Genomic DNA, 15,182 nt, shown 5'->3' with positions numbered 1-15,182 from the left:
TCTGTAATAATGGCTCGTGCGCCTATGTGGCACCACATGACCATGGACAGATTTCTATCCATTGGAAGTAAACAGAAGCTTTCTAAAGAAGGACAGCAAGCAGAGCTCTAAAAAACCATGATCCTATTGTTTTATGTAAGTTATTCTCCAATAACTTTTTCTTAGAGCAATATTTTCCAGTGGCAATGAATAATGTCAGTAAACATATTACACACAATAGTATGTTGCATGATGATTGGGACTTGTATTTTGTCATCATTTGCACCAATTGTATTTTTCCGTATTCCATATATTTCATTTTTGTAATTTTATGCTCCAGGTAATTTCTCTAGTTTTGCTACATTGACAGTTTGTACATTATAACAACTTTATTATAATATACATTATCATTAAAGCTACATTCCAACTCACTTAAAGAAATGCTAGAGTCATATACAATCCTATAGCTGTATGTTACATTAACTGCCTGTAAATTGGCCATGGGAACAGGTTTACTGCCATAATTGGAAGTCAACTGTGTTATCAGTGTGTTGTCCATGTTGCATCTGGTTCCATTATGTCATCTGTTCACAAAAAACAGATGATTGGCTACAAATAGATGGCATATCACCAATACTAACAAAGGTTTAGTTTGATATTAACCCCTTAATGACCTGGCCTTTTTTTTTTTTTTTTCATTTCCAGCGCTTAGTGGGTGTCACATGGGGGGTTCAGTGATGGCGGAATGGAACCAATCAGCTGCTGGGGAAGCATCTAGGAACTCCACATATAACTGAATCTCACCTCACCCATTATTATTTGTCTGTATGCCTCTTAAAATAATTTTGGTATATAAGCATTTCTGATAAAGACTGCTACATGTGATTTGTGATTTGAGATTCTTTTTGGCTTATTATTGTATGTTTAGCATGTACACTGGTTAGTATGTTGTTGAGCCTTATGCTTGTAATTTTTCTGATATAGAACCATAGTGACTTTTAAATAAGTGTAATTAGTATTAGTTGCTGCCTGTGGTTTGGCGCAGGGCCTGGCATGGAGGCAGGGACAGTGGTAAAGTTGGGGCCTGCACCTTTTTCTCTGTCCTAACAGAGTAAATTTTAGGTCTAATTAAACTTATTTTTTTCCTAAATTTCCCCTCCATCTTATTTAAGTACTGATTGTCTAGTAATCAACTCATTCTTTAAATATTGCACAATGTTCTTGTGAAAGGGCAAAACAAAGATGGGCCATATGTAGTAATCAGAATTGCTTAACCTTGCTTAAGGAAGGAAGGAAAATATACCGCCTTACCAGCCAGCTGTGTACTCGATTTAAAGGAGGAGACTTTGTAGTGTTCAGGGGTATGGACTATGCCTATAAATCTGTCTCTAATACCCAAAGTTATTTCTCCTGCTATTTCTCATTCCAGCGACTGTCGGTCTTGGGCACTCTCATTCCAACGACTGTCTGTCTCGGCACTCTCATTCCAGCGACTATCTAGTTGCCCATGGCAACCAATCAGTTTCATTTTTGCACAGCTGTTTATAAAATTACAGCTGATCTCTGATTGGTTTCCATGGGCAACTGGAACATTTTTACCTCAGACACTTCTGATAAATCTGCCCCTATCTCTGTAACCCTATCCATCTTACCTCACACATAAGTGTCTTATACTCATCGCCTATAGTAACCAATCAAAGCTCAGAACTCATATTAATGACCTGTGGCAGAACAGCAACCAATCAAGGCTCAGCTTCTCAGCTCCTGTATATGATGGGTAATAAGTGGATTTTTGAAAGCACGGGGTGAAAATTTCGGCTCAAAATGTGGTCTCAGACATTCCCTGAGTCACTGACAGTGACTGCAAAATGTGGTGATTGTAAATACGACGGTGTAGATTCCTTTAGAGGGCATACATACATGCATACACACACATATACACTAAGCTTTACATATTAGATTTATACTCTTAGAAATTAATTAGCACTAATTCCATCGGTCCTTACTGTCAGCTATCGTTCAGTGGTTAGATTTCAAAAACTCGAACTGACACAAACCAGTCACAAACTACCGTATTTTCCGGACTATAAGGCGCACTTAAAAGCATTGGATTTCCGTGGAAATCCAAAGTGCGCCTTATAGTCCGGTGCGCCCTATGTATGGCGCTGGGCACAGGGCAGCGGACCATACTTACATAGGACCCCGCTACCGGAGATCTCCAGCGGGAGATCTGCTGTCTCCGGTAGCGGGGACCTATGTAAGTATGGTCCGCTGCCCTCCTCCACCTCCCCCTCACCTTCCCCGCTCACCTTCCCCGCGTTCCCCGTCGCGTCTCGGCGTCGCGTCTCGTCGCCGCGTCCCGTCGCCGCGTCACGTCGGGTCTCCGCCACGCCCCCGGACCTCCGCCACGCCCCCGGCCGCCGGACCCCGCGCCTTATAGTCCGATGCGCCTTATATATGTAATTATTACATATATAAGGCGCATCGGACTAATGCGCCTTATAGTCCGGTGCGCCCTATAGGGCAGAAAATACGGTAGTTGATAAATAGTTTCTTTAACCCCTTAAGGACGCAAGATTTTTTCGCTCATTTCTCGCTCTCGACCTTCAAAAATCCATAACTTTTTCATTTTTACATGTACAGACGAGTGTGAGGGCTTATTTTGTGCATAACAAATTTTACTTTCCTGTAATGTTATTTATTTTAACATGCCATGTACTGCGAAGCTGAAAAAAAATTCCAAATGTGGAAAAATTGAAAAAAAATGCACGCGCGTCACGTTCTTCTGGGCTCAGTTTTTACGACTTTAACTGGGCACTCAAAATAACACCTCTACTTTATTCTTTGGTTCGGTGCGATTGCGGTGATACCAAATTTATATAGGTTTTATTGTGTTTTAATACATTTCCAAAAATTAAACGAATGTGTATAAAAGAGAAAAACATTTTTTGCCATCTTCTGAAGCTAATAACTTTCTCATACTTTGGCGCATGGAGCTGTATGAGGTGTCATTTTTTGCGAAATGAGCCTACGTTTTCATTGCTACCATTTTGAGGTCTGTGCGACATTTTGATCATTTTTCATTACATTTTTAATGTGATGTAAAAAGGTGTAAAAGTCGCATTTCGGACATTTGGGCGCCATTTCCCGTCTCGGAGGTCACTGCTGGCCGTAACCGTTTTTAAATTTTGATAGATTGGGCATTTTGGGACGTGGCGATACCTAATGTGTCTGTGATTTTTACTGTTTATTATGTTTTATATAAGTTCTAGCGAAAAGGGGGTGATTTGAATTTTTTATATTTTATTAATTTTTTTTATTTTTTAAACTTTTTTTTTTTTTTTTTTTTCACTATTTCTTAGACCATCTAGGGTACATTAACCCTAGATGGTCAGATCGTTCCTATTATATACTGCAATACTTCTGTATTGCAATATATGGCATTTTTGCAGCTCATTCATTACAATGAGCCACTGGCTCATTGTAACGAATCTGCAGAAGCCAGATAGCAACCATGGCAACCAAGCCAGATAGCTACCATGGCAACCGATCACCGCCCCCCGATGACGTTCGGGGGCGCGGCGATGTCTTTTAAATGCTGCCGACCGCGGTTATTAGCGGTGGGGGTTTGCTGCAATATGCAAAAACCCCCACCCTTGTATGAACAGGACTCAGCCCGTGAGCCCTCTTCATACATTGCCTGTACCTCTGCGACGTAGAGCTATGGTGCAGAGCGTTAAGGGGTTAAAGATTGATTCACATATAGATAGATCTTACCTATTTCCTAACAAGCTATTGTACAACTTCCATGTTTAGAAAACCACAAATACAATACACATATGACACAAACTAACCACATTACTGAATAAACTTCACACAGATATTACTCTGCAAACTATGATAAACCCTTCAAGTGTCGTTAAAGGGCATCTACCCCCAGGATGAAGGATTGTAAGCCAAGCACATTTACATGCAGGTGTGTCTCCTCTGACAGGATCCACTCTTGTTTTATCTGCTTTTATGGTCAATAAACATTTATTGAAAGAATACAGAATACAATATACAACTCTTTACACCAGCATATTAAGACATCGTAACAGGACATTTTGTCACATGAAATATGCAATAGAATGATGAAGTGACTTGAATCTCTGAGCTATGTGCCCGTTAGGGTGAAAGATTGCATTATTTGAGATGAGTGTCAGTTCAAGCAAATCAAAGTAAGAGTGACAATACAATAGGCCTGAGTAATATTACACCAGACAAAGACAAAGACATCTACATCCATACACACATACATACAACAAATAGTGCCAAGAAAAGAAAGAAAAAGGTTATAAGTTACATCGAGGACATAATGGATGCCGAGAAGAGGTAATGTCTAAAAGAAGGGCATGTATACACGAATTTATGGAATTTAAGAGAATTAAGAAACCATTCCAGATGATACCCAAGTAGATAAAGCAGGAGAATCCTTAAAAGACATCCAAACAGACCATGTAGAGTAGAACACCGTTACCCTGTCCTCATCTACAGCCTTGAGCTCTTCCATCCTTTGGATGTGAGTCATAGCCGCCACCCAATCAGATCTTGTAGGAGATGTGGTCGACCTCCAACGGCTGGGGATAATCTGGCGTGCCGCAACTAGGAAGTGTCTTAGCAGGCCCTTTTTAATATTTGAAATAGGGTCAGTGTTTTATCTGCTTTAGCCATTGCTTTTTAAGAAAAAAAGGCTTTAGAAATTCTGCTAATGAACCTGATGGGCTCTAGCCTCCATTAACACTTATGGAGCCCGAAGCCCCTCGGGCTAATTTGCATAATTTTAAAAATCCTTTTTTTATTTTAGAAAACCAGGGCATTAGAAGCTAAAAGAAGAGCAGATCTTTCCAGGGGCTTTGTTTACAATCCTTCATCCTGGTAGTAGGTGTTAATGGGCCTGATCGTGAGGAGACACTAGGAAGCTTGTTGAGCATCACCTTATATTACAACCAGCAAAACTAGGTTGTCAGTATTGTAAATTAATGGAGTAATATGTAACATTGAGGCACATTTACTAATAGTAGTGTAAACTGCACTTAAAGTGGGTTTGTTTGTGTATAATGCTGGGTGCACCAGAACGTGTGCCAGAAATCATGAATCTGGCGCTTCCCTGCACTGGTATGACAAAGTTCACCAACTTTTTTTGTGGTGCGCCCTTTAAGATCGGGCTTGCAACACACTTCTGTCGGACTTTGCATGATAAATCTGGCACACGGTCAGAATGAGCACGGAACACCCCCTAATTTGTGTTGCATGCTTCCTTGTGCATCGTCCACCACAAAATTTCGTGTGTGCCACAATTGTGTCGCATGTGCCAGAAATGTGTTTCAGACACTTATTAAATACCTGCGCAAGCAGTTTGCACTGAAAAGAACAGGCAAAGTCAGACAGAAAACTGATGCAAGGACCTTAGTAAATGTGTCCCATCATCTTTAGAACATTAATTGTATTGTGAGGTCACATGGCGGCCATTTCTGAAAACCAATATACTCAATGGAACACTCACCTCATCCATTACCTTCATAAATAACACTCTGATCGCACAAGTAATCCTATCAGAATGAATCAGTATTGGGTACTAATATTGCCCCTCCTTTTAATTTCCAAAGGATTATGTGAAGACACAGGTAATTTAATATTTTGCATGTATTCATTCACGTAATGCCAGTAGTAGAAAAGATCAGCACTCACTTGTTCGAATAAAATGTCGACAATTCTTTATTTCTTCAGGATAAAAGCACTACAGACATATAGACATGAGAATATTCAATGTCACTGACGCGTTTCAGACCTATTGCGGTCCTTAGTCATAGATAACTTGAAATGGATTTGTGCTATACTAATACCACCGGAAACAGAACCTCCGCTTACAGCTGAAAAGACTGGTGTCAGCTAATCAGATACACCTACGTGCACACACATGTGTAAAAACTTTCACTTTTTTGTAACAAACATATATCAATAATTTAAAAGCAAGTCTTTTCTTACATTAAGACCTTTTGGAGAAATACAATCCATTGTAGAATCCAAAAACCCTCACAGTTTAAAAGTTTTCTTCTAGCATCTCCTCCCCTTAGATTATTCTTAACTCTTTCTAGGCCACTGACCTGGAAATTTGTAAAGTCTTTATTATGTCTATAGATAAAATACTTAGCAGCGTTAGATGGATTTTTGTGTTCTGGGTTTGTGGTGCCATTTATATGTATCCTGATATCCAGATTTCATTCTATGTTTGTAATGCGATACAAGTACAGGCAGTCCCCGGGTTATGTACAAGATAGGTTCCATAGGTTTGTTCTTAAGTTGAATTTGTATGTCAGTCGAAACTGTATATTTTATAACTGTAGATCCAGAAAAAAAATTTTTTGGCCCCATTGACAATTGCAGTTTCAAAATTTTTTGCTGTGATTGGACCAAGGATTATCAATAAAGCTTCATTACAGACACCTTACAGCTGATCAGTGCAGTCTGGGACTATAGTAAAGCATTCAGAGAGCTTCACCAGAGGTCACAGGGGGCAGAGGGGTCTGCCTGTAACTAGGGGTTGTAAGTCGGGTGTTCTTAAATAGGGGACAGTCTGTTTTGCAATTGATAAACTCTCTAATCTTGTGTGCCACATTGTCAACTTTGCTGTGAGTAAATTTTGATTTGATAGGCAAACTGACAGCACTAAGGCCCCTTTCACACTTGCGTTTTTCACGCGCGTTTTCTGCGCGTGCTTTTGACGCGTAGAACTTGCATTGCACTCTGACCTATTGTAACCAATGGGTCTTTTCAGACTTGCATTTCTTTTCACTCACACACGCACGTTTAAATCTCGACATGCTCTACTTTTGCAAGTCACGCGCGTGAAAAACGCACCATACAAGTCTATGGAGATGCATCAAAAACGCATTGCACTCTGAGACACTTGCAAGTGCAATGCGTTTTTCACGCATCAATTGCCATAGAAAAGATAGAGCTCAGTCCTGAGTCCATTTCACGCGCATTTTCTGAGCGTGAAAAACGCATTGAAATTGCATTGAAAACGCGAGTGAAAAACTGAGACACTGAACAAACTCTGACTGAAAATTGATTGAACTCTGATGCAAAATGCGCGTTTTTCACTGACCAAACCCTGATCGCACCGCATCAAACGCTGACGGGATCTGCAACGCAAGTGTGGAAGGGGCCTAAGTGTGGAAGGGGCCTTACATATATGCAACACATTTGAAAAAACCTCTAGTACTTAACCAAATACTGGTATGATTGTGTTTGCCAACCATACGGGGGAATGAAAGGTTACCTAGTGTTGATGCCCTTCTTGTAGAAAAATTACATCTTTGTTGGAAGATTATATGCAATTCCTCATCCTGAGATAATAATGGTAGATGTTGTTGTATATTGTTTTTGTATTGGTTTATGCTTTTTACAATAGGTAGTAACAAATGTTGGTTTGTTCGAATATTTGTCCGTACATTTTTGTTTTATTTGTGAGGAAAGAAGTTATTAACGAGATCTATTGGAACTAATAGTTTTTGCTTTTGTGAGATTCCAGCTGCTATAGCGATGTGTTTTTAACCTGGTTTCTATCAGATCTCTTTCTTTTTTTATACAGTTCATTAGTAGAGCAGTTTCGTTTTCCACTAGCTGTGTTTTTACGATAAGTAGATGGGTGTACACATCCCATCTCTCCATCTGAATGAAGGCTAAGATCCAAAAATGTTACTTTGATAGCATTGGTATGTGAAAAAAAAGTTAAAAGGGTGACAGTTTATATACAGGACTATTTCCGATAAGGCTGCCTCACCACTACACCATATCGTAATGATGTCAATGAATCGGCCGTATCGGACTACCTGGGAAGAAAATAAATATACTACATCTGAAAAAATATAAATTTCCTCCCACCATTCCACAAATAAATTAGCAAGCGATGGGGAAAACTTGTTGAATGTTGCAATACTTGTAATCCAAAACATTGGGTAACCAAAGGTTGCAGGAGGGAATCTAACATGCCCCAAGACATTCGATTAGGTAATCTATACCCATGAGGGTAAGGGAATCTGTATTTATTGAGTTTTGGTACTGTATGAAAAATGGGTGTCACCGGACTAGCAATCCTTAACAAATCTGCCTCCTTATGTGAGAAACTGCTTAAAGGACACCTGTCATCAGGTCTGTGTCACTTGTCCTGTCACCTCTACCTGTTGGAGCAGCTCACAAGGATCCCATCCCAGCCTTTATCTAGTTATTTCATACATTATTCATTGTAAAATCATCTTTTCTTTATCATGTGAATGAGGCTGGTCACATGGTCAGAGGCAGTGATGTCACCCCTGTTACCCCTCCCCTCTCCTCCCCCTGCTCATGTCTGTGTGTAATGTATAGTAAAGCATGGCTAGTGTGTGTGTATGTCATCTGCTGACATGCTGCATCCTCCTAATACACAGGTGAGAGACACAGACAGCAGCTACACATGAATCTGACATGTTCTGCTGTAACATGGCTGCCTGGAGCTGCTGTATCTCTCCTGTACATACACACACATTCACACACAGGCTGCAGGGGGTGTGGCCACCAGCACCAGGAAGCACATCATTATACAGCCTCACATCATTATACAGGCTGTCAGTCAAGCACTGGGGGTGTGGCTGTGCCTCCCACTCATGAATAGAGTGGACAGCTTGAATATGCTAATGCTTCATTGGACATTTCACAGGTCATTTGCATACAGCTTTAGGACCTCATTGCTTAGGTTTACAGGCATGTAGAGGGACAATGAAGGGATAGAGGCAATGCTCTCTAATGGCAGTTTATGAAAATATATTTAGTTTAGGAGGGTTATTTTGCATGACGGGTTCTCTTTAAAGACAAACCCTCTTCTGCTATGTCAGACAATTTTTGGGTAAAACATGCTGTTGGATTATGAGTAAAAAGCATGTAGTGACTATGGTCATCTAAAAGGGACCTAGTCATTTTATCATAAAGACCAAAGGCCAATGGCACTATAAACAACCTTCCATGTAACTAAATCTGTCTTCTGTTTCAGGGAAGAGATTGCTTTTTTTCTTTATAGGTCAGGTTGGACACTCCTTGATTAGTTAGCGCATGCAAGCTAACCAACTCCGTTTGAATAATTTCTTGGAACCTGTCCAACACTGGTGGCTTGGATTTACAGGGTAAAAAAAATGATTAGTGGAAATAAAATTACATACCGTACTACATTTTCAGATATTAAATTGACATTTTTCATTTAGTGTATTATAAACCACAACATCCTCTAAAGAAGGAAATGTAAGGTCACACAGTACAGGTGTAGCCATAGAAACATGAATAAAGTCCTTAGAATCAACAAATTGTTCGTTTGTCAGATTAGTGTTGAAAAATGTTTTTTTTTACAGTCCTGACAAAACAGTTCACATCTAGTATTGTCCTGTATAGATCAAAATGATTGGTAGATGCAAAATTTAAGCCCTCAGACAAAAGTGATTCTTCTATTTTAGATATAATATGCAAAGAATTAACAATGCTTACTTGTTCTTTGTTGTTTTTATGTTTTCTTGGAATATTGTCATGCGGTTCACTTGTGCATTTTTTGGCTCAAAACTCAAAAACTTGTTTTGAAGACGTGTAAAATGTTGGGAATACATGTTTCTCTATAGATACATTTTCCAATGTTATTGATTCAATTGACAAACACTCCAAGTTGTCTGCATCTGTAGAACTAAAACTAACCATTTTGTTCCCTTCATTGGCGCTTGGGTGTTTTTTCTTTAAGATTGATTTAGGGATGTATCTGTTTCTACGACCCCATTCATACATGGTATTTGTTTGGTATTCCCAAAGGTCTTGTTGGAATTTGTGCTTTTTTACTGCAGTGATAGACATTTCTAATTCAGCTATACAGTTCTTCAATTTAATGTCCATATCTTGGAAATCTTTATTCTTTAAATTGGGTTGAAAGTATTTTTGTTTGTCTTGAATTTCTATGCGCACTGCATCTAGTGCAATTTTCTCATGTTGTAATAATTCATTAGACGGGAATAATCGGAAAGTATGGAATTCCATGTAGTCACAGATTCATCTGAGAATACTGTGGTAGGGATTTTCTTTAACCAAAGTCCCCAGGGAACCATATTTTTATTTAGATATTGTTGTATTGTGTAGTAGTCCCACCAAATGCGTGTTTGAGACTTCTCCAAATCCCAAAATAATTTTTGTAAGTTCATATTATGTGCTGTATCTCCCACAGAGATGTTAAATATATCATCCAGCAGTGTATGTCTTGACGATGAATCGCAAAAATTTTGCATAGCATGGATGGGAGACTTTGCTTGTGTTATCCATCTCAATAATCGAAATATATGTATCCACTTAACATACTTCTGAAGAGCAGGATTTTAAAGAGAAATGTAGCAATCCATAGAAACAACAGGATCAAATCTGCTCTACTCCAGGTGCTTGATCACAAGAGACGCCCTTCACCAATAAGTCAATGTTTGCCATTTTTGTTGATTTTCTAAAAGCATCTATGCATTATTCACTACAGGGAAACTATTACACATTTGTTAATGTTTCTACATTTTTCTGTTGCCTTTTACTGTATCCTCTTGCAACACTACAAATTCAATTTGCTGGATACGTTTCTGATACCTGCATGGTATAAAGTGTAAGCCACAAGGGATTTTACCATTTTACCATTCCTTCCATCGGTCTTGATGAATAGTGTCTCTTTGTGGATTATATTATGTTTACCTACCTACCCCTATTTAGGTATTTACATATAGTGGGGGGAAAATATTTAGTCAGCCACTAATTGTGCAAGTTCTCCTGTAATTGACATCATAGCTAGACCTCAATTATGAAAGAGAAAATGTAAAAACAAATCCAGAAAATCACATTGTCTGATTTCTAAAGAATTTGCTTCTAAATTATGGTGGAAAATAAGATTTGGTCATCTGTAAACAAACCAGATTTGTGGATTTGTTTTCTCATCTTGTCTCGCAAAGTTCAGGTCTACCTATGATGTCAATTACAGTCCTCTCTCTTCTTTTTAAGTGGGAGAACTTTCCCAGTTGGTGGCTGACTGAGTACTTTTTTTCCCCACTGTGCATTTTGAAGACTGTAATGTTGTTGGGTCATGGCATCAGTGAGTACCTTTTCTGGATGGACACCTCCTCCATCATTTGCAGTGACTGCCTGGCCCTAGTATTAGTAAGGTGGCAAAGGAAGCATGTACCCTTACAGCTTTTTAAAACTAAGTGCTCTCACAAATATGCTCTGCCCTTGTTGGACTAATTACCTCACACAGAGTTATATAGGGCATATTCCCCATGGAAATGTGCCTCAGCAACACAGCGCCTAATCTCTTCTGCTCTGCAAAGGTGCCTCGATCTGTTTTATCCAGGTCCAAAGCTGTTCTGCCAGTCCTGAACTATGCCTATTTGCTGTATTTTACCACGTTATCTTTGACCTATGCTGTTTTCTGTTTAAATATTTTTTTTTATTAAAAATACTTAATATAATTTTTATTAAATTACAGAAAAAAGTAACTATAGTCATTTAAAAGACACATGGGCCATAATATATAAATACAAATTTGACAGTGGTAACATGTAGTTGCTGTCAAGAGCAAATTCTATATGACCTAAACTTACCCTAGCCAGTTCTTATCTACTCAATGCCGGTGTCTATCTACCCAACTCAATCAGATGAACAGAGTAGTGTGACCTAATGGTCTGCTACCACAAAAGTCCACACCAGTACCTGTAAGCCAAATTAATCGAAACTTACTCACCTATACTCCTCTTCATCTTGATTCTGACGCTTGTCTTCTGAATTCTTGACATGCCAGGATGCCTCCTGCATAAATAATTAGCAGCCAGGAGTGCTGGATATTGTGTCCCCACGCACTGGCCTGCTTTTTTCAGGCGATCTCAACGTGTCAAGATTAAAGAAGAAAGGCGCTGGGATCAAGATGAAGAGGAGTATAGGGGAGTATGATTTTTTTTTATTTGGCTTACATGTACTGGTAGTTTTCCTTTAAATTACTAGCTGTTCCTCTATGTCACAACCTCTCTCTTTTACTATCTTGACATGAAAATATACGTGGTATATTATATATAAATAAGTAAAACAAAAACACCTTTGGATGCAAACAGTAATACATTAAAAAACATTAATTTCTGCTTCTACAGTTGCAGATGACATTGGTCCGCATATGATCATGCGCATATCCCAGCTGTTAAGTCCAGTTGAATGCCAGAGTTTTTATTTAAGAATAACGGGTCCTCAAAAAGAGTATGATAACCTATTAAAAGCTCCTCCTACAGACGATGAATCAAAGGAACGTAAGAGACGTGATATTGGTAAGTCACTAATATTTTATGTTAAATAAGTGATAATAGTTTCAAATACAGACAGCCTATGACTTAAAGCGGTATTCCCATTTAGGCAAATTATTGTTATTGTATGTATAATGAAAAGTTATACAATTTTCCAATTTACTTTCCATATCAACTTTTCACTGTTTCCTAGATCTCTGCCTGCAGTTATTCTAAAGGAAGCTTCCAAAAATCTGACCATTGTCACACAGGTGCATGGTTAGTTAGTTTCATAGAAAGTAATCAGAGCTGTGTCATATAACGAGCTGTGCACCTGTGTGACCATGGTCAGATTTCTGTCCACTGGAAATAAACAATGGATCCTTCTATAGAAGTACAGCAAGCAGAAAAGTTGTATGTCTTTTCATCACACAAACAGTAACATTTATTTGCTGAAATGGGAATACCCCCTTAAGGACACCCACCTATGGAATGCATACCTCCCAACCATCCCAGATCTAGTGGGACAGTCCAAGGTTTCGAGCTCTGTCCCGCCCAGCAGAAGGTATGGGCCGGGACATCAACTCTATGATGCGGATAGAGTTGCATGAATTGCTGTGTCTGTGCACATTAGAGCCTGACAGGCGCAGTGACATCATCACCTGCCGGACACTGCTGCAGTACAGACGCGGTGGAGGACTGCAGCGTGGGAATGAGGAATGGTGAGTACACTTTATTTTTATTGAAGAAAAGAGGGGCCATAAGACCAGTTTAGAGAAGGAGGCACAATAAAGGGTTGCACAGATACATATGCACAATAAGAGGGGGAAGCAGAAGTGGGGACCATAATAAGAAGTGGAGCAGGGCGCTAGACCACAATAAGAGTATATGGGTTTGGGTTTAGATATGGACTGTTTGCAGAGAACACAATTTTATTTTCTGGGGACCATGGTAAGAGGGTTACCCGGCCCGGTCCATGGTAAAAAATTTTTGGGTGCAGCCGGTCCCCAGATACAAGAAGGTTGGGGAACACTGTTATACACCATCTCAAATCGTATACTTTATGCTTGCACTCAATTGCACTCCAAAAAATGTATTGCAACTGTTCATACCCCATAAGTTTTTTTATCCTCTCTTGTGATTTTATCCTTTGGATATTGATCTCTTTCTTTCTTCAATTTGGCTTCATAGGTTTTAATTGCCGATCAATGTTCATTTAATCTTAATTTAATGGGCCTTGCAGTTTGCCGTACATATACTTTGCCACATGGCATTTTAGCATTTATATTTCAAGTGTTTCAAGTAAAAAAATACCCATATCGGGATAGGACATCCGCTTAAGGGATTATTAATTAATCACCTTTAATAATAACAGAACAATGTTGGCAACTCAAATATCTGCATGGACTAACAAATTGCCTAGTGATTTACTTTCCAACAAAACAAGGAGATCGTTAAACAATTTACCAAATGTATCATCACATTTCAACAAATTCCAATACAGGCAGTCCCCGGGTTACATAGAAGATAGGGTCTGTAGGTTTGTTCTTAAGTTGAATTTGTATGCAAGTTGGAACTGTATATTTTATAATTGTAACCCTAGCCAGAAATTTTGTTGTGACAATTATATTTTGAAAATGTTGGGTTTTCATAAGAACCAGGATTAACAATAAAGCTTTATTGCAGAAACCTTTGATAACTGTTACAGCTGATCATTGTAGCCTAAGCAAATTACCAACATACAAAGGGCCGTTTGTAACTACGGGTTGTCTGTAAGTCGGGTGTTCTTAAGTAGGGGACAGTCTGTATTTTAATACTGTGTCTTAATAAATTTTGCATGTTCATCATAGATGGATATAAACAACGATCTATGTAAATCTTACTTAGTATTGCTTTCATTGCTTTGACCATCCTTCATTTTTCCTACTTATTCTCCAACCATCCTTACTTCATTTTCATTATAACCTTTTGCTATAAATTTCTATCTATTTATTTTTAAAGTATTCATCATTTGTGCTACAAATCCTTGTAGCCCTGACAAACTGGCTAACAAGGAGGATGTAAAATATTGGGGCAGATTTATCAAGTGTCTGAAAGTCAGAATATTTCTAGTTGCCCATGGCAACCAATCACAGCTCAGCTTTCATTTTACCAGTGCTCATGAATATTTTAAAGAGGAGCTGTGATTGGTTGCCATGGGCAACTAGAAATATTCTCACTTTCAGACACTTGATAAATCTGCCCCATTGTGTCTTAAGATATTATTCCGGTCTGATTGTTTAAAGAATAAGGTGGTTTAGAATAGAATAGAATGCTTTATTGTCCCCATAGGGGAAATTGACTTTGTCACAATGGCAACAACAACACCTCCATTCATGATCACAATTATACATATACAAACAATTAAAATACTAACATACAGTTAATAATAGTTTGTAATCTATTTCCTATCTTTGTAACCTCTACAGCAAGATAATGTACCGTGGTCTTATTATATTCTTCCAAAAATGTTATCAATTAATGTTGGGAATTTAAAAACATCAAATTCTAACTTTGTTTCATTACCACCCCATAGCAGGAAGACGTTGTCCACATATCTTAAAGCTTAACTATAAAGTTAGAATGATTTTACCAAATTATTATATGCGATTCCCCCTTTGAAAACAATCAGAATGATGCTTACTTTATGCTGCTCACCCTTTTCTTTCCAAAGTTGGAATTTTCTATTCTGAAAATGTTTGACAAAAATCTTTCTCACCAGCGGTAAAGTGGACGGAGACTAATGTCTGCCAGCCTATACCCTCAAGCTGAGGCCAGTTAGCTTGCCCACAGATCCCATGATGCCTTGTGTTCTCTCTC

General features: G+C 38.7%; 1 protein-coding gene across 5 annotated transcripts in view; it reads left to right on the top strand.

Annotated features, from left to right (window-relative positions):
* Positions 1-15,182, top strand: part of TMDD1 (transmembrane and death domain 1) — an 88,676-nt gene that overhangs the window by 52,151 nt on the left and 21,343 nt on the right. For 2 of the 5 annotated variants that reach the window (XM_072137476.1, XM_072137473.1), the window contains exons 1-2: positions 5,507-5,645; positions 12,198-12,368. In XM_072137476.1, coding sequence (XP_071993577.1) covers positions 5,579-5,645; positions 12,198-12,368 — 238 coding nt within the window. In that variant the 5' untranslated portion in view covers positions 5,507-5,578. Of the gene's footprint in view, positions 1-5,506; positions 5,646-12,197; positions 12,369-15,182 lie in introns of those variants that run through there. The other 3 variants (XM_072137474.1, XM_072137475.1, XM_072137477.1) reach the window with 2 other exon arrangements.

The sequence above is a fragment of the Engystomops pustulosus genome, chromosome 2 (assembly GCF_040894005.1).
Source record: "Engystomops pustulosus chromosome 2, aEngPut4.maternal, whole genome shotgun sequence".
Classification (NCBI taxonomy): Eukaryota; Metazoa; Chordata; class Amphibia; order Anura; family Leptodactylidae; genus Engystomops; species Engystomops pustulosus.
Note: the sequence above shows the minus strand (reverse complement) of the source record. Positions and strands in the feature narration are given on the sequence as shown.